Source organism: Pipistrellus hanaki (assembly GCF_964339955.1).
Source record: "Pipistrellus hanaki genome assembly, chromosome: 12".
NCBI classification, from domain to species: Eukaryota; Metazoa; Chordata; class Mammalia; order Chiroptera; family Vespertilionidae; genus Pipistrellus; species Pipistrellus hanaki.
Genome location: NC_140514.1, coordinates 23,320,286 through 23,342,937, shown reverse-complemented (window position 1 = coordinate 23,342,937; position 22,652 = coordinate 23,320,286). Strand labels below are relative to the sequence as shown.

The 22,652-nt window shown below is 39.9% G+C and overlaps 1 protein-coding gene across 1 annotated transcript in view; it reads left to right on the top strand.

The window, feature by feature from the left end:
• Positions 1-22,652, top strand: part of LHCGR (luteinizing hormone/choriogonadotropin receptor) — a gene marked incomplete at its 5' end in the record, with an annotated part of 51,156 nt that overhangs the window by 10,043 nt on the left and 18,461 nt on the right. The window contains 5 exons of the mRNA XM_084901018.1: positions 9,248-9,319; positions 12,562-12,636; positions 15,547-15,621; positions 17,549-17,623; positions 17,713-17,790. Of these exons, the coding sequence (XP_084757144.1) occupies positions 9,248-9,319; positions 12,562-12,636; positions 15,547-15,621; positions 17,549-17,623; positions 17,713-17,790 (375 nt within the window). The remainder of the gene's footprint in view (positions 1-9,247; positions 9,320-12,561; positions 12,637-15,546; positions 15,622-17,548; positions 17,624-17,712; positions 17,791-22,652) is intronic.

Sequence of the window (22,652 nt, the reverse complement as noted above, 5' to 3'; positions counted from 1 at the left end):
GCCAGAAGGTGGAGAAGGTATGAATAAAGACAGGTAAATGAGGCAAGTTCACGAAGTACAATAGTCTGATTTGTCTAGATAGGCACTGTCCAGTAGAAATATAATGTGTCATGGATGTCATTTTTATTTTCTAATAGCCACATTTAAAAAGCTTTTAAAAGGTGAAATTAGCTTTAATAAAATATTTTATTTAATCCAATATGTACAAAAAATTATTCAAAATGTAATCAATATGAACTTATTAATGAGATACTTTCCATTCTTTTTCATACTAAGTCTTCAACACCTGGTGTGAATGTTACACTTACAGTGGATCTCAGCTTGGACCGGCCATAGTTTAAGTGCTTAATGGCCGCCTGTGGCTAGTGGCTATGGAGCTGTACAGCAAAAGTTTAGTGTGCTAGTTACCAGTATATGAAAGGAATGATGAGTTATAGGACTGACAAATTAAGTTTGCGCCTTTATTTGGAGAGCCTTGAATGCAAGGCTGAGACAATCATAGATATTTAAGAGTGACACAGTAGGAGTTATAAGGAAGATTAATCTAGGCTGGGCAGGGGAAACACAGGACAGGGTGAGAAGAAACCAATTTTGGGAGTATAGTTGAGTAAGGTGAAGGTGAGAAAAAGGCCAAGAAGAATAGCTGTGGGAAAGGGATAAAGAACTAGAAGCAAGATATGTATGAAGGCAAAATCCACCAGAGACTGGGTGTCCAATGGTGGAACAGAAGAAATGTTCATACAGGGCTCCTGGTAAATTTCAAATATCAGTGCAGTAAACAAACAAACAAAAACCTATGTAGTAATTAAATGCTGATGAGAACCAAAGAGAGAAAGAAAGCCCATTCTGGTAGACTCTGAAGCTTCATGGAGGAAGAGGAATTTGAGCTGCATCTTTTTTTTTTTTAATCTTTATTGTTGAAAATATTACATATGCCCCCCTTTCCCCCCATTGACCTCTTCTACCCCACCCCCTCCCTCCACCTCAGGCTTTCACCACCCTATTGTCAGTGACCATGGTTTATGTATATATACATGTAAGTTCTTTGGTTGATCTCTTCCCATATTTAATGCTAATTAAATATGAGCACATATCCTCAAGAAGCTGAAGGCTCCATCAGAAGTCTAGGTTTTCACAGGAGATCCAGAGGATTATGTAGCAGGATGTATGAACCTCCCCACTCCCCCCACAAAAAAATACTGATGTGATTTGATTAGTGAAGGACACAGCACTGGACCAGGAATGAAATTATCTACATTGTAGTCCAGAACTGCCACTGAATTGCCAGGTGGTTTCAGGGAAGTCATTTCACTTTTCCTAACTTAAGTTTCAACTGCAAAGTGCGGGGTTGAACCAAACCACCTGGTTCAACCCCGCACTTTGCAGTTGAAACTTAAGTTAGGAAAAGTGGACCTTTCACTCTGATCCTTTGAGCCAAATTCAATACATACTTAAAGAAGTAGTCAAACAATAAAATTACTTGGATGTGTTTGATGTTTTTTAAACCTCACCCACAGATATTCTTCTGTTGATTTTTAGAGAGAGTTGGAGAGGGAAGGAAAGACAGAAAGAAACATCAACATGAGGAAACACATTGATTGGTTGCCTCCTGCAGGGGCCTGATCCAGGAAGAAGCCTGCAATGGAGGTATGTGCCCTTGACAGGAATCAAACCCGAGACCCTTCGGTCCACAGGCTGATGCTTTATCCACTGAGCCAAACTGACTAGGGCTACCTAGTATATGTATTTTTAATGCATGCTCCAAAATTTTCTGAAGTAAAAGTTAACATTTTGGATGTCCATCTATATGACTTCATTATTTCAGTTAACATTGCAGTCTCAGCTCCCTCAAGGTAAATGCTAAAGACAAGAGGCCAACAAATGAAGACAAACTCAATAATAAAGTTACCAAATAGATCAATGCATTTGAAATCACAAAGATTTAAATCATTTTGGAAAGAGAAAAGCAATTTTATTTCATTCCAAGATGAAAGCAAGTTTATTGTAATTACTGAGCAGCTTTGAAAAGAATAGAGAAATTCTTAAGCCTCTGTTAAATATAGAACAAGGTTTTATATTATAAATACAAAAACATTAACATTCTTGTGAATTTAAATAAGGTAATGTTCCTCCCTCCTATTTCAATGAATTCATTAGGCAAAAAAGCTTTGACCATCTCTAATTTCTCTTTTTCCCTCCCTTTGATTTTTGTAGTGTTTTAAAATTCAGGGTGTGTAGCTCCATCAATAAACTAATCATCTGTAAAAGATGGATGGATGTTTGTAGCTTTCCTAAATCAATAATATAGATGGCTTTTCTAAACAATTAGAGGGGAGTGAATAAAAATATTTCACTTCTGTCATGCTGGGCAGAAGTGAGGCACGATAGTTAGAAGCTAGGAAAATTCCTTGGCAAGTGGAATGGGGAAACTGAGACAGATGACTGATTCAGACTGGCCTCATCCAGCATCCTTAGGTACCTGTCTCCTTCTCTCACATACCACTCCTTTCAGCATTAAGCCTTCAGAACAATCAGGTTCTTATCAGCACCAAATAATCTTTGGAACAAAGCCTCAGGTCTGTTAACAGAGTTTTAGTCAAACTAGAGATAAGACCAGATGCAATAACCAATGATCCCCTACCCTAGGACTGACCAACCAGTAGAGATCGTGACCTGAATCCTATACCCTCATTTTGATGAATCAGCATATTAAGGGATCTACCTGAGAAGCTGATGAATAGCCTATTGATATCCTCTCTTGAGACCTCCCCTAAAATTCCCACCTTAAGAAAATGGATAAAAACCCTTAAGACAAAGAACCCAGTATGTGCGCTCTCTCTCTCTCTCTCTCTCTCTCTCTCTCTCTCTCTCTCTCTCTCTCTCTCTCTCTCTCTCTCTCTCTCTGGAGTATGCCCATGTCTACTGTCTTCAGGTTTGTGTCTTTGCTTTCTTTCTCTTCAGCTCTAAAGGTCCCCATGAGACTTGCAACCAGGAGCAGTGAGCAGGGCAGCTCATCCTGGGCTAACCCCCTGAACCTATCTCCAAGGGCCCTCCTTTTGCTTCTGTTACTTGTTTCCTGAGTCCACGAAGCCCAGCTAGCTCACTGCTTCTATCTCTGTGACTTTCTTTCTAAAAGGCCAAAGCAACTCTCTGAGCAGCGGGCTCAAGCCTTTCTTTTCTAGTGTACTCTTGCCTTGCTTGCTCATTAAACTTCCTCTGGCATTAGAATTCTTGGCTCTGAATTCTTCCTTTGCCAAACTCAAGAACCGAGACCTGATTCACTGGTAACAGAAGGAAGGTAAAAGCTCTAGCAAAGTAACCAAAGACCCCACCCAGGCCTTGAAGGCTCCAGATTGGTGTTGCATCTCTTCCCTAGCTCTTGTCTCCCTCTTGCCCTGCTCAAACTATGGGCTTCAGAAGTGGGTCCTGCCCTGAACTATCTGTATACTCCAAGCTCTTAAAAACTAAAGGGAGGTGGGGAACCTACAGTTGTTATTGGCTTTGTGCATTGCCTGGAATTCTTTTGTAAGAAAAAGAACCCTCTGATAAAGCAAATGTCTTCCAATTGATAGGTTTTTGTAAGCAAGGATTTCCAAATCTTAGGTTCCCTTGAAGGGGCACACAGAGTCCTCTTATTTCTGAAGCTCTCCAACTAACATTATTTTGAGGGTTCATTAACAATCCAGTGGGCTGGACAGATTGTCTCCTTTGAAGGTTATCAGTCAGGAGAGAAAAAGAAGAGGGCTCAAGGCCCAACCTTGAGTATTCAAGAGATATTATTAACAATTTAAAAGGATCTATTAGTGGGGAATCATCCTCTTCAAGGTGATGGGGTTTATCTGAAAGCTATTTGCTTATCTGTAAGCAGAGCCTCTGGTGCTGGACTCTGACACATGGTGATCTAGGTGCTTGGCAACTGGGGTTGGCCATGAAGAGGACTGAGCAGGCCAGGTGAAAGAGTTGATGGGAAGGAGTTCTGAAGGTGGGATAGCCCTTCTAAGTAGTCCAACTGTTAGACAAAAGGGGCCATGCCTTTATTCTATGCATTGACCAGTCATTGGATGTGGGCTGCCCAGGTAAGAAGATGTGATCTTGGGTGAAGTGGTGATTTGGGGCTGAGGATAATTCCAGGAGAGCAACTCAACTGAGAACTTTAGCTGCTCACTTTCCCGTGTGCTGGGGGATCAAGTATTTTAGTCCTAAAGGGTGATTTTGGCAGCTCATCATAGCATATACCATAGGAAACCCAACTGCACTGGGTAGACCCTACTACACAGGGCCCCCATCTGTGCCAGGGGGCCCAATCTGAAAGACAGAATGCAGCAGTGAAATATATTAGGTTCATCCTAAGCAGATAGCAACTAGGAACTGTTTTTGGTCATCAGTGTCATCTAAGGGGAACAGATACAAGGATCAGGATCTTTTTAAAAGAAGGCAAGGCAGGGGCTCCATTCCTAGATAAACTCTGGGGAGTTATAGAATAAGTAATCAAGGCAAAAACCAGCACCAATATGGTATGGGGGAATCAGGTATAATCCAAGGCTCTACAGGCACACTCCTACCCTCCAAATATTGTTGGGCCCAGTGTAGATAAACACAGGGCTTCACCAGAGTCATAACCAATTATAAAATCTCAGAACTTGGGTGAATACTTTATTCCAATTCCAAGGAAGAGAGGCTGGCTGTTTCTACTTCAACTTTATAACTGGAAGGGTGAGGAACTTGCAGGCAGGATTCCTGAGTAGATGAAACTAAGGCCACCTTTGTCTTCCGATCTAAGTATTTGTTTCAACATCTGTGTGAAAGGCACTTGGGCAAGGTGGGTTTTGGCCATATTCCAGGTGTCACCTATGCTACATTATTCATTTAGAAATCAAAGTTTTAAACTGTACAAAGGACTGTGAAAATGTAATAAATGTAAGCAGCTACATGATTTCACAGCCATATTCTTCCTCAGTCATCTTACTTTTCAAGAGGCAGAGTTCAAACTCACATTTGCCCACTAATCATAGCTCTTTACCACCCATCTGAGACCCACAGTTTGGAAGGATAACTCTACTTGTCTGAGACAGAAAAGGCTGTTCTTCCTTTATTTTTCTTTGCTTTATGCATAGCTTTCATGCCTCTTTTGGCCCTGAACAGCAGAGTTGCTGAACTGTCCTTGCCTTTGGCCTTTTGTCCCCAGTTCTCCTTGGTTTCTGCTTTATATCTAATGATATTGACTAGACCTTCCCACAAGAGTCCCTGAAGTTCACAAAAGTCTTGGAATACATGTAGGCCTAACTGCAAAAAGGGAAGGAAGAAAAGGAGGAAGGAGGGAGGGGAGAAGGAAACTCAATACATCAAAATAAAACTTTTTCTCTTTTCCATTTTTCTCATAGTACAGAGCATTAAGTTGATTATATTTCTTCATTCAAGTAACATTATCATTGGTCCATTCAAAGTCCCTCACTGCTTTCAGTTATTTATTTTATACCTTTCTACTTCCTTTCAACCATCCTAATGTATGTTTATATGTTTTCTTTTTAAATGTCTATGTTTGATGTGTATGTATTGTAATTTTGTAATATATATATATACACACACACACACACACACACACACACACTCTGAGTGGCCAAATTATTATGATCTCTGAACACATAATAATCTGGCCACTCAGTATGTATATATATTAGAGGCCCGGTGCATGAATTGTGTGGATCTTAGAATCATGCTTTAGACTTGCTTCTCACTGTTGACCAATTAGTTAGGTGTATACTGTCCACATTTTAACATTCCCTCACTCAGCAGAGGATACTCAGGCTGCCTCCAACCCAACTGACATCAACAATGCTATGAAGGCTTGAACAGTTGCCCTTAAGTAGATAGAATTGTTCTGGGATGTACGTGGGTGTAGAATATGGCAGGGTAATTGAGACAACCACATTGCTAAAAGTTTCTGGCTTTGTGGAAAGAATCATAGAAGCATCCATCAAAGAATAGAGCACCTTAATGGAAGTGCATTCAAATGGTCATGAATAAACCATATGCCACGTGAACAAACATATTTAAATACAGGAGACATACACTTGAATGCTAAGGAACTGCTGCCAATTGAAGATACAATGAAAATAAAGACATAACATCTCTAAAATAAAAATATAAATCAGTGGAAGGAAAAAAAACAGTTTTGGATTCGCAGAAACACATTCTCCAAATCGGTTTAAGAGAATACATCAGTTGTGAAAAGCTCAGTGCCCCTACCTCACTCAATCTCTCTCCCCATTCTCTGGCCCCCAGGCCTGTATCTTGCCCCAGCCACAACTACAAAGCTATCTGCTGTTCGCTTGGTGGCTCTTTTATGATAGGAACTCAATCACTCTGCCTTTCCTGCTCTGTGGCATCAACATCAACTTCAAAAATTTCATCTTGCACCAGGGATTTTCCGTAGTCTTTGGGGACAGCCAGTGCATGATCTACTGCTTCTTTCACTTCTGGCTGACCTTTGTTCTTCATCCCTCATTCCTATATCAATCAAAAGCTCAAACAACCTCTCTGGTCAAATCTGAGCCAAACTGCTCCTCTGAGAGCCACACCTTGCGCCCTATGGAGGAGGAGGCTGCCTGGGGAGAGGCGTCAGCCTGGGGGCTTCATTTGCATATAAATGGCTCTGAAGTGTTCAGTGGAAGCTTTTATGTAAACACTCTTCAAAATATGTTCTGCACTGCATTATCCCCTGCAATAAAGACTCTGAAATCAGAATTTGGCTGTCAGTTTTATTGATGTTGCATAGGGTACAGTAGAATACAGCTTTCTCTTCTGGAAATTTATTGGCTTGGCAGTGCAGAGAGCAATAAAACTGTGTTTTTAATCAGTAAGCCAACCGGACATGATTCCAGAAGAAATATAGGAAGCAAACATGCCATCGTAAGAAGATTTCTCCCCCACTGTCCCTGTTCCTCTTGGATGCCCTGTTAAATAAGTTTGGGTAGTGAATGGTGTACTTGGGGAGACTATCTTCAGGAATAGATTCAGAGGACCGAGTTTGGATTACTTCCTCAAGGTTGTACCATCTCTAAGAGAATCTTGAATGAAAGCATTTTTCTGCAATGAAATTTCTTTGCATTAGCCCCAGAGAGGAACTGTTGGTAAGATCTTTGCAGGAGGAAATATATAGTGTGACATGCCTCCTCTCAAGGAAAGCAAGGTTACAAAGCCTGTCCTACCACTATGCTCACTGAGAGAGAGTGCATTACCTGGGTAGATGTCCAAAGGAAATGAAATCACTATCTCGAAGCGCTGCTATCTGCACTCTCATGTTCACTGCATCATTTATAACAGCCAAGATAAGGAAACAACTTAAATGTCCTTTGACAGGTGAATGGATAGGAAATATAACTATGTGATATATAGACACACAGACACACACACAAATGGAATAGTTTTCATCATAAAAAAAGAAAGAAAAGCTACCTTTGAGACAGTATGGAATGAACCTGGAGGGCATTATGCTAAGTGAAATAAGCTGGACAGAGAAAGACAAATATTGCGTGGCATCACTTATATGTAGACTCTAAAAATAAATTGTTAAAACTGCTTCATAGAAACAGGGAATAGAATGATTGCCATGGCCTAAGAGAAGAAAATCTAGAGGCCAAAGGTTACAAACTATCAGTTATAAATTCTGAGGATCTAATGCACAGCATGGTGACTATAGTTAATAATACTGTATTGCATACTTGAAAGTTGCTGTGAGTAGATCTTAAGTGTTCTCACCACAATAAAAGTAAACTATCCACAATGTATGTGTATATCAAATCATCATGTTGAACACCTTAAATATATATAAGTATGTTTGTCAATTATTCCTCAATAAAGTTGGTGAGGGGGGTGAAGAAACAAAAAGAGAGTGGATTGGGAATCACATACTTTGGCCCAGTATTAACAGTGAGAAGAACATTTGGACTCAATCTTCTTAGTCCTATTACCTTGTTCAAATTACTTAATTTCTTTGTGATCCAGTTTCTTCTGCTATTAAAGGAGAATATCTACTCATTCCATTGTTGAGTAGATACAACAAGGTTAGAGGTTGATGTGCATCACTCACACAGCACCTTACACCAGCAGCAAGTCTCTCTGGAACTGTAAGACATCTCACTAACTCAAATCTGCTCATGATGGAGCTGTTCTTTCCCATCACTAAGGCAGTCTCTGATGCATAGATGTTGAAAAGCAAAGGCAGCACCTCCCACCTCTGTTCTCACTGTCATGATATTCCTGTCCCACCTGAAATGTCCTGCTCCATTCCCCTTCTCTCCTTGTGCTAAAACTTTCAATCGCCGTAAATGCCTGATAAATGTTGGTTGAACATTCATCCCTGCCTGGCAGATGCTTTCTTCTGAGTTATCTTAACTCCAAGTTCGTTTGTCACTTGTACATCATCCTGTTCTAGTTTTTGCTGTTGCTGAGTAATCATTCTATTCTCAACTCTTATGTAATGCATAATTTTTATCTCAATTCAAGAACACTTAGATTGTTCCTCTGGGTATAAGTGAGTGCCTGAAGGAAATGTGCTATGTAGATGTTCCCCAAAAATGGCATGTGATGCCCATACGATTTAACCATATTAGCAAGTGCTCTTGGGATAATAGGCTGCCTGGAGAAGATGGGACATGTTTTTAATAGATCTTCCCTTCTCCTTTCTGCCTGATTCTCAGTTGTATTTTTACCATTTGTTTCTCCACTCTACCCAAGAAAGCTTCTTTTCCACCCTCCCAACCAAACCTATAGGACTACTTTAGAACTATGTATTAACTATTTACTTGGTGCAAAGCCCTGTCCTTCACATGGGTTATCTTGATTAAACATCATAATAACCCTGTGACATGGGAATTATTATTTTAGTTTATAGATGAAGAAACTGAAACAGAGGGCTTAAATAACATGATCAGGGTCACATAGCCAGGTAGTGAGAGAGTGAGGATTTGAACTTGGTATGTATGATCCCAAAGTTCAAATCTTAACCAAAAAATTACACACTGTTTGACATAAACCAGCAATAATTCATGACACATCTCTTTATGGATATAAGTTAGAATTCTCAACCTAAATTCAGTTGTTGAGAGCTCTGTAGTCACACACATAAATGTGCAAGCGCACACACACGCGCGCACACACACACACACACACACACATTTTATTCATGAACTTAAAAGGCATCCAATCTTAAAGTTTAAACTCTTGGCTTTCCTTTTTTCTTTTCTAGATCACTCACCTATCTCCGTATCAAAGTAATTCCATCTCAAGCTTTCAAAGGACTTAATGAGGTCATAAAAATGTAAGTAAAAAACTACATATCAAAAGACATTCATAATTGGAATAATAAATTTTTCCAAAAGGAAGCATAGTTGAAAGGGGATCATTTTTCTAGGAGAGAAACTATATTTTGGAAAACCTAGTACTTTTATTAATACAAATAATATCTAGGAACATTTGAAGAGAGAGATGATTTTCAAGAGTCATTAAAATCTAGATAATTAACCTTGCTTCAATGAACTGAATGTATTTTGATAAGTGATAATAAACTTCTCAAGTAGAAAAGATGATAGATTCCAATCATAAAAATTCTCCTGCTACAGCAGTTATTTTCTCATGTCACATTTTTAGATACCATCACATATAAGAAAATGTGTTAGAAGTTTACTGTGCATGAGAAGATAATCTTCGTATCTAAAATATAAGCAATGACAAAAACACAATACTTATAGCCTTATTGATTAGAAGTACTTATCAAAGTGTAGAGCAGCCTGAAAAGGCAGTGTGATCTCACATTTGTGTCAAATGTAACTTTAATCCTTTGCCCTGGCTCTCAGCTTCTATGGCCTAAGACTCCATACATGGAAAGAGAACTTTCTCAATATTCCAGGATTCCAGTATCCTCCTTAATGTTAGTCTGAGTCAAAAGACCTAAGGGGCCTTTTAGTTCCCAGAGAACATCTCTGATTTTTAACGATCTGCTGGGCTTTCAGAGCAATTCCAGCTCCTTGAGAAACTTCTGACTCTCTTAACAATATTAGCAAGCAATGAGTATAGTAAAAGTAACCTTAAGAATTAGTGCATATTATGACAAATTCGCTGCAGGTTACAGAAATGTCAGTTTGCTTGAACCTAATTTTTCTCTTCTCTCAAGTTTACATGGTGAGTTTTTGAAATTTTTTAATGCATTAAGACTTCCTGGTTAAAAAAAAAAAAAAAAAAAAAAAAAAAAAAAAAAAAAAAAAAAAAAAAAAAAGGCAGCCACAGTTAAATAAGCAAACCATTAGGTAGGAATGAGATGAATCAGCCCAGGAATGATCCATTACTGTGTTGTTCATAAAAGACATTAACTGCCTTACGCTCAGCCTTTCTGTGGGCTAAAGCTCTCATCAAATCTGAAGCCTTCAATGAATGTTAACCTTAAAAAACACACAAATGTACAATTTGTGAATTTGAGACATTTTTCTTAGCTGTCAGTAAATGGTAGCTTATGTTGGGATTTTAGAATAACATTGACATTACCTACATGCTTGGAGGTGGTATATGGCAAAGCTGTTTCCTTTACTTTTGTGTCTTCTAAAAAAAATCAACTCATTCATTAATCTATCCGTTCGTTCATTCACCAGGGTTCAGAAGTGAATGGGACATACTCTCTGTCCTCAATTTGCTAACAGAGAAAAACAGTCAAAGAAATAGACAGTCACAACCAGAAAGATACTATGTGCAGGAGGTGACCACCTTGCATTTGTCTCAGGACAGGATTTGGGGAAAAGGGAAAGAGTTATGAAACAATAAATTCAACCCAAATGAAAACCTCACTAAAATGATGGAGTTGGGAACCTAGATAGCCTGATCCTGATCCTAAAACCGTCCTATAAATAGTAGGTGCCTCTGGTGCAGCCACTCTGGAAAAAAGCATGGAGAATACTCAAAAAATTTAAAATGGAACTTCCTTATGACCCAATGATTCCACTTTTGGGTATATATCCTATATGCACCCCTCTTTTCATTGCAGCATTATTTACAATGACAAAGGTATGGAAGTAATCCAAGTGCACAACCAATAGATGAATAGATAAAAAAAGCTATGGTACATTTACACAATGGAATGTTACTTGGTCATAAAAAAGAATTAAATCTTATCACTTGCAAAAGCCTGGATGGACCTGGATGGTTTTGTGCTAAATAAAATAAATCAGCCAGAGAAAGACAATACCATATGATTTGACTTATATGTGGAACCTAATAACAAAATAAATGAACAAACAACATTGAAACAAACTCATAGATACATAGACTTATAGTTGCCAAAGAAGAGGAAGTTCAGGGACTGGCTGGGAAAAAGTGAAGGGATTAAGAAATACAAATTGGTAGTTACAAAACAGTCATAGGAATGTAAACTACAGCAAAGGGAATATAATCAATAATATTGTAATAACTATGTATGGTGCCAGGTCAGGCTGAAAACTTTGTAAAGTATGTGATTACTATGCTATATACCTGAAACTAATACAAAATAATATTGAGTGTGAGTTAATTGAAAAAATATTTAAAATAAATGATACAAGCATAAATAAAAAAACAAATGAAAAAAAAATAGGCGCCTCTCCTCTCAGAAATTCAATTTGCTGTAAAACAAAGGAATCTGATTAGATTTTCTTAAAGGGCCTGTCAACTTCTAATAATCTATGATGCCATTCTAAATAATAAAAGACTAATATGCAAATAGACCGAACAACCAATCACTATGACATGCGCTGACCACCAGGAGGTGTGCATGGGACATGATGGGCATAGGAAGCAGGTGGCAGAGAGCAGAACATGGCCAGCATCAGCCACAGTGGGATGGTGGAGCAAGAGAATGGGAGTGCCAGACTAAGGTGAAATGCCAGCTGCTGTCATTGGGGCAAGCCTCTGGTGGTTAATCAAAATTCTTTGCTCCTGCATGCTGTAGTCCCACCTGTGCTCACACCTGCTGGCCCCAATTGCCCCTGAGGGCTTCTCTACCTCCCCCTGCTCCTGAGGGGCAATTAGGGCAGCAGCTGCCACTCTCACCCACTGACAGTGCTAGCCCCAATCACTCTGTGCCATTAGCATCAGTGGATGTGAGCGGGGCTGGCTTGGAGGCAGTGGGAGTGAGGCTATCGGCAGACAGGTGACTGGGGCCCACAGTGGGAGGGAACGGTGGGCGCACGAATGATGGGTCAAGATTTGCCCCTATGCCACTGCAGCCTCACAGCCCACAGTTCCTTTCAAGGTGCACAAATTTGTGCACTGGGCTTCTAGTGTCATAATAAACAAGAAAAAAAAATCCTGTTGTAAATAAACAGGGGTTACTGAAATTTGCATTTCAACAGCACCTGGATTGTAGGTACCCATAGGGCTCCTAAAGGGAGCTGTTAGCACTTTATGATGTGAGGACAGCTAAAGGTGCCACTGTTCTTTTTTAAAAGGACACCCCAGTTGTTGGGCCACATGCACAGCTACCTATGATGCAGACAGTCATTTATTTCATGTTTCTTCTTTTTTTTCCTCTCTCCCTAGTGAAATTTCTCAGAGTGATTCCCTGGAAAAGATAGAAGCTAAGGCCTTTGACAACCTCCTCAATTTGTCTGAAATGTAAGCATCAGCTAACAGATCATTTACTGCTGTACACTATTACTCTCACTGGCTGGAGCCCACTCAGTTTTTGTATTCAAGCATCCACTGCTAGAAAGCCAAGAGGAAAAGACTACAGCAATTACTAGGTCTGGGCAGGCACTAATTTCGCTCACTGCAGTGGCCTGTAGGTTGCCATGGTGACAACTGCTTCTCCCTGAGAGCTGCATAAACTCTGAAACATCACAACACAAAGTTAGAAATTAAAATTGTCATTGCAGAGTCCTTCCAAGTAGCACTTACCTTATGGAAGGGAGGGTATGGATTAGTTGGGGTGGTGGGAAAATTTGGAAAGGAGCTTAGAGCTCATGAATTAATTCAAAGGGAGCTGTTTGGGCATATTCACTCCTTCAGTAAATGGTTCTTGAATACCTATCATGTAAAATCCTGTGTCGGGCATGTGTTTGTTGTTATTGTGATGTCTTAAAATTGATTCTTCAAAATTATCCTTTCCAAATTATTTTTCTCCAGTTAATGAAAAGAGTGGGAGAAGACTGGCTTAATTCAGTTTTCAGCTCATGAACTTTGTGTCCCAAAGCTTAACTGACTTGCCTGATGCCACACAGCAAGTTAACTAAGACTATAAATCAGGTCATGTGACTCTAAAACTGGGTCCCTTATTGCTGTCTTGTTTGGCCCAAACCTGAACATTATAAACTTCACCTGCATAGGAGTTTCTAAAGTTAAGGAAAGGAGAAATATGTTGGCAACAGTTTTTAAGTACTTATGCTTGGCACTTATTTCTCCTAGGTTGTGTCATTTAATCCCCACAACCATCTGTAAAATGGAGTAACTACCCCTTGTGTTCAGGGGAAGGAATGGAGCCTCAGGGAGGTCAGTGACTTGACCGAAGTAGTGCCTCAGACTATGGCAGGTTTGGGATTCAACCCCAGCCTGTCTCCTCAAAGCTTGTGCATGTGTCAGTAAACCAGAAGACCTCCCTGTGAATGGTCCAATTAGCAATTATCTAAACAGAATAATTAATAAGTATGATAAGTACCTGCCACATGTCCAACCAAGGGCCAAATGCTGCTGGAGTACAGAGGAGGTAAAAATACAAATATCCCCCAGGACATGAGTGTGGCCAGGGGAGTGAGAATAACTGACCAAACAATTATGAGAAATCCAGAAATGAGTTTTTAAGTACTAAAGGTATATCTGGGCTTGACTGTGAGGTATAATTTCTTGGGGGGCTCATTACAATTATAGATGACAGCCTATAGACCTAGAAATCCGCAGTTCTAATAGACTTCCCAAGGGATGCTGATTCAGCACAGTTTAATCAGAACCACAAGAGCAGCTTCAGGTAAATAAAGCTTCTCCTGATGCAAAGCAACATTTATCAACAGAAAGAAAAATGAAATGCCCTGAGGAAAAGTTTATGGACTTTTCTCAAGGAAGGCCCTGAGATTAGGATGCTAGCTCTGCATCCACAGCACCTAAACAATACCTGGCACATGTAGGAGACCAATGTTTGATGGATGGATGGAGGATGATGGACGGATGGGTGGGTGGTTTAAGGTCAAACCACAAAACATCCTTAAGAGCTAAAACTGCCTTCCATCTCACCCACATAATGCTATGTATGGCCCATGTTTGTTTGGTTCAGTTGTAAAAAGCAATTACAGCAAAATGTCACTCACCTTTAAGTAATCAAAAGGACATAAAAAATGGAAATAGGCACCAATGGTGGGTAAATAAGATAAGGTGGAGTGGGCACTTGACCTGGAGTTAGAAAAAACTGGGTTCATCTCCAAGTTCTACTACTTCTCAGACAAATCATTCAATTTCCTGATTTCATCAACTATGGTAATACTTGTTAACATTGGTTGAAGCCTTACTATGAACCAAACTTACACATTTATTTCTTTAAACTGCCTTATGAAGAGACAGAACTGTAAGCGATATATCCAAGTCATACAATTAGTATAACCAAGATGTAAAACCAAGCTGACCCCAGAGTCCGCCCACCTAACTAGTGCTCTGTATTTTCTTTATACAAGAGCAATTATTCTTTCATTGAGTGGTTGTTGAATGAGTTAAGAAAGCCAAATGCATTTACTGGCCTTTTACTGGGACCTGGCAGCTAAGTCTTCTTCTCAAAGGGTCCAGTTCACTGGTGGGACTAGGGAGAAGGACGATTCCACCACTATGATGTATGGCTGGCTGTACTTCTACACTTTGCAAAGCCCTATCTTGACATTGTTTCTGCATATTCTATTACTACCTCTCAACCTGTGAAGTAGGAAGATTGTGTGTTATTATTTCAATATTACAGAAGGGAACACTAGCTCAGGGAAGTTAGGAGACTGGGCATCATCATGCAACAAATTATCTACAGAATAATCATAAAATCCCCAAAATCCAAGCCCCTGGACTCTGCCCTGCTGTTCTATGGACTGGGTGACCATCTGGATAATTGGTCAGTGTGCCTGCCAGCCCAGTATGAAGAGAACCAATCTACCTACAAGGGAGAGAAGCTAATTTGCTCCTCTCTCCTGGGAGCAGATTCTCCCATCTCCCCCTGTGTGCAGGCTACATGATAGGGCAGGAACTACTTGGCCAGGAGCCCTGGACATCAGTGCTGCCTGGGGAAAGGGGGTAGAAGGATATGGAACAGGGGTAGGGGGTAGAACAGATTCCCAGCTATGATGCACCTGCATTGGCAGGATGTTGAGAGCAGAGCTTCCTGGAAATAGCCCCTAGCTCTCACCATGCTGCTTTCATCCCAGGGGTCTCAGGAGTTGCTCTCAAGCACTTGATTCTGTTGATGCTGTTTTCAGCCAGCATCCTCTGGTGACCATGGTTTCATGCATTCCAAACAATGCACATCTAGTAAAAGGCTGCCTGTTTCCCCTTCTCTCTTTACAGACTGATCCAGAACACCAAAAATCTGGTACACATCGAGCCTGGAGCATTTCTAAATCTCCCCCGGTTAAAATACCTGTGAGGAATTTTCCTTTTTAAGCAACTGGTGAGGGGAAGATGGGCATCTGGTAAAAAGCAAAACAATTCCAAGGTTAAGAAGAATTTTTAACCATATTCTTAGAATTATTTTCATGTCCGTCTTCAGCCTTCTGACTTAATCAGCATTTCTTGTCAGCCACTATGCTGGCGCTTTCAAATACCTATAAGTGGTTCTCAATACTATCTCTGTCCCAAACACCAGAGAAGACCATCACCTCTTTGCAGGGATTTTCTAAGCTGATGGTAGAATGGGGGCGGAGGAGTCATGACACTTTGAAACGTCATAAATCAGAATCTCTAAGGGGAGGTGGTAATGTGGAGATAGGACAGGTGAATGTGGGAAAGGCAATTCTGATTTGACCTCTATCCCTGGTTGAGATTCACTGATCTCCTTTATCTCATTTGTTCCTTCATTAATTACATGAAAACATTTTAAGTATTGCCTTCAGGTAGGCACTGTGTTATATAAACTAAATCATTATTTTGTATGTCCCATTAAGTCTGATTGGTCCACTGCTAGACTTATCAACTGAGGTCCCTCCTAGCCCTACAGATTTCATTGCCTTGCCAGCAAACCCAAAATTCCTGAAATTTGATATAATCTATAAATGTATCACTGTGGATCTTCTTACATATCAATTACTTATTCACACAGAAAAATTAAATCACTTAACACAGATGTCCTCTCTCTTTTCTTCCTGATAAATTAAATTTCAGAGGATGCAAAGTCTACAACGCCTACCACTTTTTAAAAAATGGAAGAGAGAGGAGGGCCATCCTCTCTCTGGTGTTCAATGTCATCTGGGCAGTCTTGCTCTGGGCCCCTGACAGGAGCTGTGCTGGGATAAGGGTAGCTCCTTTAGCAGCTCCAATTCTGGAGGATACCTAACTCAAGTGTTCTGCTTTTCCAAACCTTAAAGGACACATAAGCATCTCAGTATTAACCACTTTGGATGGGAAAACATAATAAGAATCCCAGAACCAAGTGTGATGACTGCAGCCCCTTGTCATCTAAGAATCACTGTCTTTATTAAATAGCATTTTCACCACCCCTTAAAGAAAGGGATATTCCCTCAACCCCCATACACATTGCAGTCTAAGCCCACACTGCTATCACCAGCCACAGACAGTGCAGGATTCAGTGTGATCTGAGGTAGCAGGTAAGGAAGAGAACCAAGGAGAGCCAAAACGAACCTTTTATTGTCACCAGGGTGCCAAGCAGTTCATGTCAGCTGTCCAGAGTCCAAGACTGGCAACTTGAAATTCAGTTAAGGGAAATCCAGATGACTTAACTCCTCTAAAGGAATCCCTTTCTTATGTAATAAAATATCCTTCAGTTTAACCCACCACTGAAGACTCTCTCTTCTTTGAAGTTTAAGTATAAGGGAGAGGAGGAGCCTTTAGTAGCTCAAATAGCCAAGAGAATGTTGAGTGATTTCAGTGAGATATAAGGAAGACTTTCCTGAATCCCAGACAGCTAAATAAAGGAAAATTTGCAGTGATAAGAGATATGGATTGCTTACAGAGAGATTAATCTTTCTGAAGAGTTTAAATTAAAACCCATTCTACAATAGAGTACTGTGGAGAGCATGGTATAAACTAATTAGCAAGAGGAATCTGGAATGAAATGAAAAACAAACATAAATGAAAAAGTTTGGTCCCAGACCCTAGATCTCTAAATAGAAATCATTAAAGCAACCTCTCCCTATATAGGGTTAGGGGCTTTTAAATTCTCAGTCTTTGACATCTGAAAGTGTGACTGGTAAAGCCAAACTCAATATTTTTAAATTTAAGGTGAAAATAGTATTTGCAAAATGCCTTTCTACTGTTTTTTTATCTTTATGCCTTAATAACAGTCCCTTTTGCTCACTCTCTGCCCACATCCCCACCTTGTCCCAAATCACAGGAGCATCTGTAACACTGGCATTCAAAAGCTTCCAGATGTTACGAAGATCTTCTCCTGCGAATTTAATTTCATTCTGTGAGTACCAGGCTGATTGCTATGCATAACAGTTTTCTATTTTGCAGCTAAAATTTGGAAAGTAAATATTTCTCATTTCATTCTTCAAGGGAAATTTGTGATAACTTACACATAACCACCATACCAGGAAATGCTTTTCAAGGGATGAATAATGAATCCATAACACTGTGAGTAACTCTCAGGTTCATGTTCTTCCATACAGCCTCCTGCTGTTCTCATCTTTAGCTTAGGGTGATCTCTTTCTTGTCTTATGCCTTGCCCTCACTTGCTGGTGACATTCTTTTGGATCTAAGATGCCACATGACTTCTCTCTGTTACATGAGAGTTGTGTGGCATCAAATCTGGGTCATATGTTCACATCACAACAAACCTTTTTAAACTGATTCCCTTCACTTTAAAATTAATCAAATGGACCCGGAGAATTTACAGTGAACAAATATCCAACTGATTAAAGTATTCATTCATCAGTGGAATGCTTTGCAGCTGCAAGGAGATGGCCTAGAGGGGTTAAAAGAGAGCACAGAAATTTCGAGTTTCATCTGAGAAGAGTTTGGAAGGATGCTCTCTGAGTAGGCAGAGTACTTGTCTTTCTTTTCTCTTCTCTCTTCAGAACTGGAGCAGATATACAACCAAACAGTCTGTCTCAGAGTCATGGGCTTCATCATTATGTTGTACCACACACTGAGAATAGGGGAGCAAGGAATCCAAGTGAGGGGCAGCATGAGCAAATCCATGACTGAGGGAGGAGGAAAATAGGATGAGGGATACTCACTGGGAGTACACATCCTGCTTAAGGGATGGGAAATAAGTTTAGATCAACATGTTTACATAAAAAGGAATGAAGGGACTTTGGATTGCAGGGGGTCTTGAATGCTGGGATAAGGGGTTAGAGGCTTCAAAGTAACTAAATAAAAGTAGTAAGAAGAAACCACTCAAGTAAGTATTCTTTAGTCAAAGATCATGAATATCCAAGACGCCCTTTGATTTTGTCCTAAATCTAAAAATAACAAGAAACCAACAGACACTCCTCTCAGGTAAATGTACACTGATGGGAATGGAGCAGAATGGGAATGAAAGAGCAGAAGAAAATAATAATCCATGGGATACTACAAGCTCACAAGACCAGGCCTCCTTACCAAAGTCACAAACAAATCAAGGATTCCTTTTCACACATATTTCAGCATGTGTACACTACAGCTACATGGTATTTTTATTTGCAGACTATTAATTTATGTTAGTAATGATTTTAAGATGAATAGTGCCTACCAGCAGGGCGTATCTGCCCCACTTCTGAAGTTAATGAGGATTATGGATCCATCTCTCCCAGAGAGCCTATGGGGGCATTGTGCTTCCTCCCCCTCCTCACTCTCAACCCTGTGTCTGTGAGGAGAAAGTTAGTCATTTGTTTGGCACTTGTCCTCAGCTGAATGGACCACCTGGAAGTGGAGGATCCTGTGGAGCACCCCCTTGGAAAAGGGTATTGCTTAAAAAGGAAAGCCTGATTTTCTCAGCTATAGAGTTCAGCTCCCTAATTAGAAAATAAAGAAAATAAGCCCTCTCTCTTCATGAGTAGTTTTTGTGAATTTGCTTTTCATGGAAACCTTCCTGTCTCCCTCACCTAAATCTGTACCAACTGTGAGCTCATTTAATAAAAACAAAGCATTTCACTTGATGCTGGAGAAGCTCAGTGGGGCTAATGCTCAAGCCATGCATTATACTCTTATGTTCCTTTATGGCCCTTTGGCTTTTCATTAAATCTCCTCCAGACGCCACTTTGAAATGTCCCCGCTAGGTAAGCAGGATTTGGCTTCACCATCTCTAAAATATTCTAGATCACTGATCACGCAAGTCTCAAAAATGTGACAACCTTAATTCATATCGGAACTCCACAAAGAGAAGGAAAGGTCACAGCAACTAATTCTCTAAGACTAATTCAGATAAAAGATGCCTGGCAAAGAAGGACAACATTTCAGATTGTACCTGTGATAAGCCACAGTAGAGAGACTGCTTGGCACTGAAATTGAAAGCCTGGGTCTAGTCCTGGCTCTCTACATAACCAGCCTTAGTCAAGTCACACCACCTCGACGTAACTCTGTCTCTGTCTTTCCAGTGGGATTATTAATACCTCCTTGTATAAATCAGTCACACTGTATAGTCTGCACTGCACTGTCACAAATAAAAGCTAACATTCAGCAAGCCAATTGTTTAGACCACCCTTAAAACACTATCACATCATCTCATTTTAAATATTTTTATTTTGAAATTTTAAACTGGTAATTGAAGTCACTTTCTCTGTGTCCCCACTGATAAATGGAAAAGACAGTACTATGAACTCCCTATATACCTTACCTAGATTCATCTACTATTTCCAGCTCACCATGCCTACTTCATTTCTATATATGTAACTATATACAATACATTTCCCTTTGGCCAAACCATCCAAATATAGACATCATGACACCCATATCTAAATACTTCAGCACATATATCCCCAGAATAGAGAAATTCCACATAACTACAAGAAAATCAACATGAATTTAATGGCATTATCCAACCTATAATCCATATTCAAATGAAAATATGTTTATAGATTTTTTTTAACTTGGAATCTAATAAAAGTTTATGCATTGAGTTTTTGCTATTATGTCCCTAGTCCACCCTCCACCCCATTCTGCAAAAAACTGCCCCTCTGCCTTCCTCTGTTCTAGATTACACTATCTGGATTCATTTGTCTATACTGTCATAACTAGATTCAGGTCAATGTTTCTGCAAAAACACAATAAAGGAGATATTATCTCTCTCCCACTGCATCAAACCAGGAGGAACAGCATGTCCCAATGTCCCACTCCTTGGCCATTCAGTTAAGGTAGTGACTGACCTCTCCATTGTAAGGGTGCATATTTCCCTTTGTCATTAATAACTAAATCATGGTGGGATAATTTGAGTTTATGTGACTATCCTGTAGCCAACAACCTTTTGTCCAATGGTTTCAGCATCTGTTGATTATTCAGTTAATACACAGGAAAGTCTACCATTCTTCTGCATTTGTTACTCTTCTGTTTAAAAAGGTTTCCTTTTTTTCCTTTCCATTCTCTCTCTCTCTCTCTCTCTCTCTCTCTCTCTCTCTCTCTCTCTCTCTCTCTCCTCTCTCTTTCTCTCTCTCTCTCTCTCTCTCTCTCTCTCTCTCTCTCGTCTCTCTCTCTCTCTCTCTCTCTCTCTCTCTCCCTGTGGAGTGTAGATTTTTAAAACATTTTATTCATTATATTATAATCCATTGTTGTTCATCATTGTTTGAATGCCTGTCACCATTTTTATTACATATGATAAAATCATATAAGTTGACATGAACTTGGTGAGATGGGAGGAAACATAATAACTCTAGTAGTTCAGTGATTGAGTGTACACCCATGAACTGGTCATGGTTTGATTCCCAGTCAGGTACATACTCAGGTTGTGGGCTCGATCCCCAGTGGGGGGCATGCAGGAGGCAGCCAATCAATGATTTTCTCTCATCATTGATGTTTCTATCCCTCTCTCCTTCTCCCTTCTCTCTGAAATCAATAAAAACATATTTACATATTTTTTTTAAAAAACAACTCCAGGTCTGCTGAAAGGCAGGAGGCATGACCAAATCAGAGAGAGGAATCCCATGCCATAGAGGCTGTGAGCCCCACAGGAATGGGGGGGTTCTGATGAACTTTCAAAACTATGGTCCTGGCAGCAGATAGTAGAGACAATGATAATTATCCTCACAACCACTCCCCAGGGGATCCAACAGACAAGTGTCTTAATGTGTGAGGAATTATTCCAATATAAAAGGACTTCAGCAAAGTAGCACATGGAGAAGGCAGTAGCAAACTTAGGATCCATCTTCTTTGAGATGGTGTTTGTACAATTGTTTGATAAAAATTTGTTTATAGGTATACCATCACAGGATATATATTTTAAAATAGTATGTTTTGCCCTTCAGCAATTAGGTCTTTCGAGTCCCTGAGGGTCTGTAAACATAAGCTTTTTTTCTTTTCTTTTGAAGCCATCCAAAACTAGGTGAGTACATGATCCAAGAGGGAACTGTAGTAGAACATTAATATAACCTAAGAAATGCTTTTGTAGACCAAGGAATATCTGGAGTTTGCTATAAGGCAGCATTCAGAATTAAAGTGTCATCTGTGGTTAAGTTCTAAAGCCTGAGTCTTATTTTGAATAAAAAAAATACTATTCTCTCTGCTTGATCACAAGTACTGACATTTGAATAGAGGACCTAGACAATGCTTTAAAGTAAGGTACAGCTATCATAATAGAGGAGAGGAGGAAGAAGAAAATTCACTTCCAAGCCTGTGACAGCATCCTCAAGGCAAAGGAAGCCCTTCTCGTTTAATTCTGACACCATGATGTTTTGGAAAAAAAGTTATCTGAAGTGACTCTCCAGATGTTTGCCCGGGCACAAAGCATTGTGCAGGCCTGACAACATGAGGTCTCCTTCTCGCATTTGTAATTTCTCCAGAGTAAGGAAGCCAGTCCTTTAATCAAAACAATGCAGTGCATTCTATTGTGTGAGTCTGGTAACAACAGAGACAAAGAACAGCATTTGAAAAGGAAACAATGAACCTTGTTCTTTGCAATATTGGCACAAGCAGGACCCAGGCTATTCAAAAAAAGATATGAAAAATGTCCAATCGCAAAAATGTCAATGATGCCAACACAGATGAAAGGTGGTTGAGGGCTTTCAGAGAGTGAGGACATTTAGGACAGCCCAGGCCACTGAACTGACCTGCTCTACCCAGGAGCAGAAAGGCCTCTACCCCAGTAGAGTTCGTTTAAACAGGCGGCTGCATGTCATGAAAATTCTATCCAGCACATGGAAAGGAAGACCATTTCCTTCAGTTCTGGTAAGAGAGCTGGAGGCCACTGTTGAATGTATGAATGATAGGAGCAACACATTAAGTATTTACGGTGTCCAATAAACACTCATTTCTAAGAATTTAGCATGTTTACTCTTTTCATCTTCACAATAGCCTTTGAGATCATT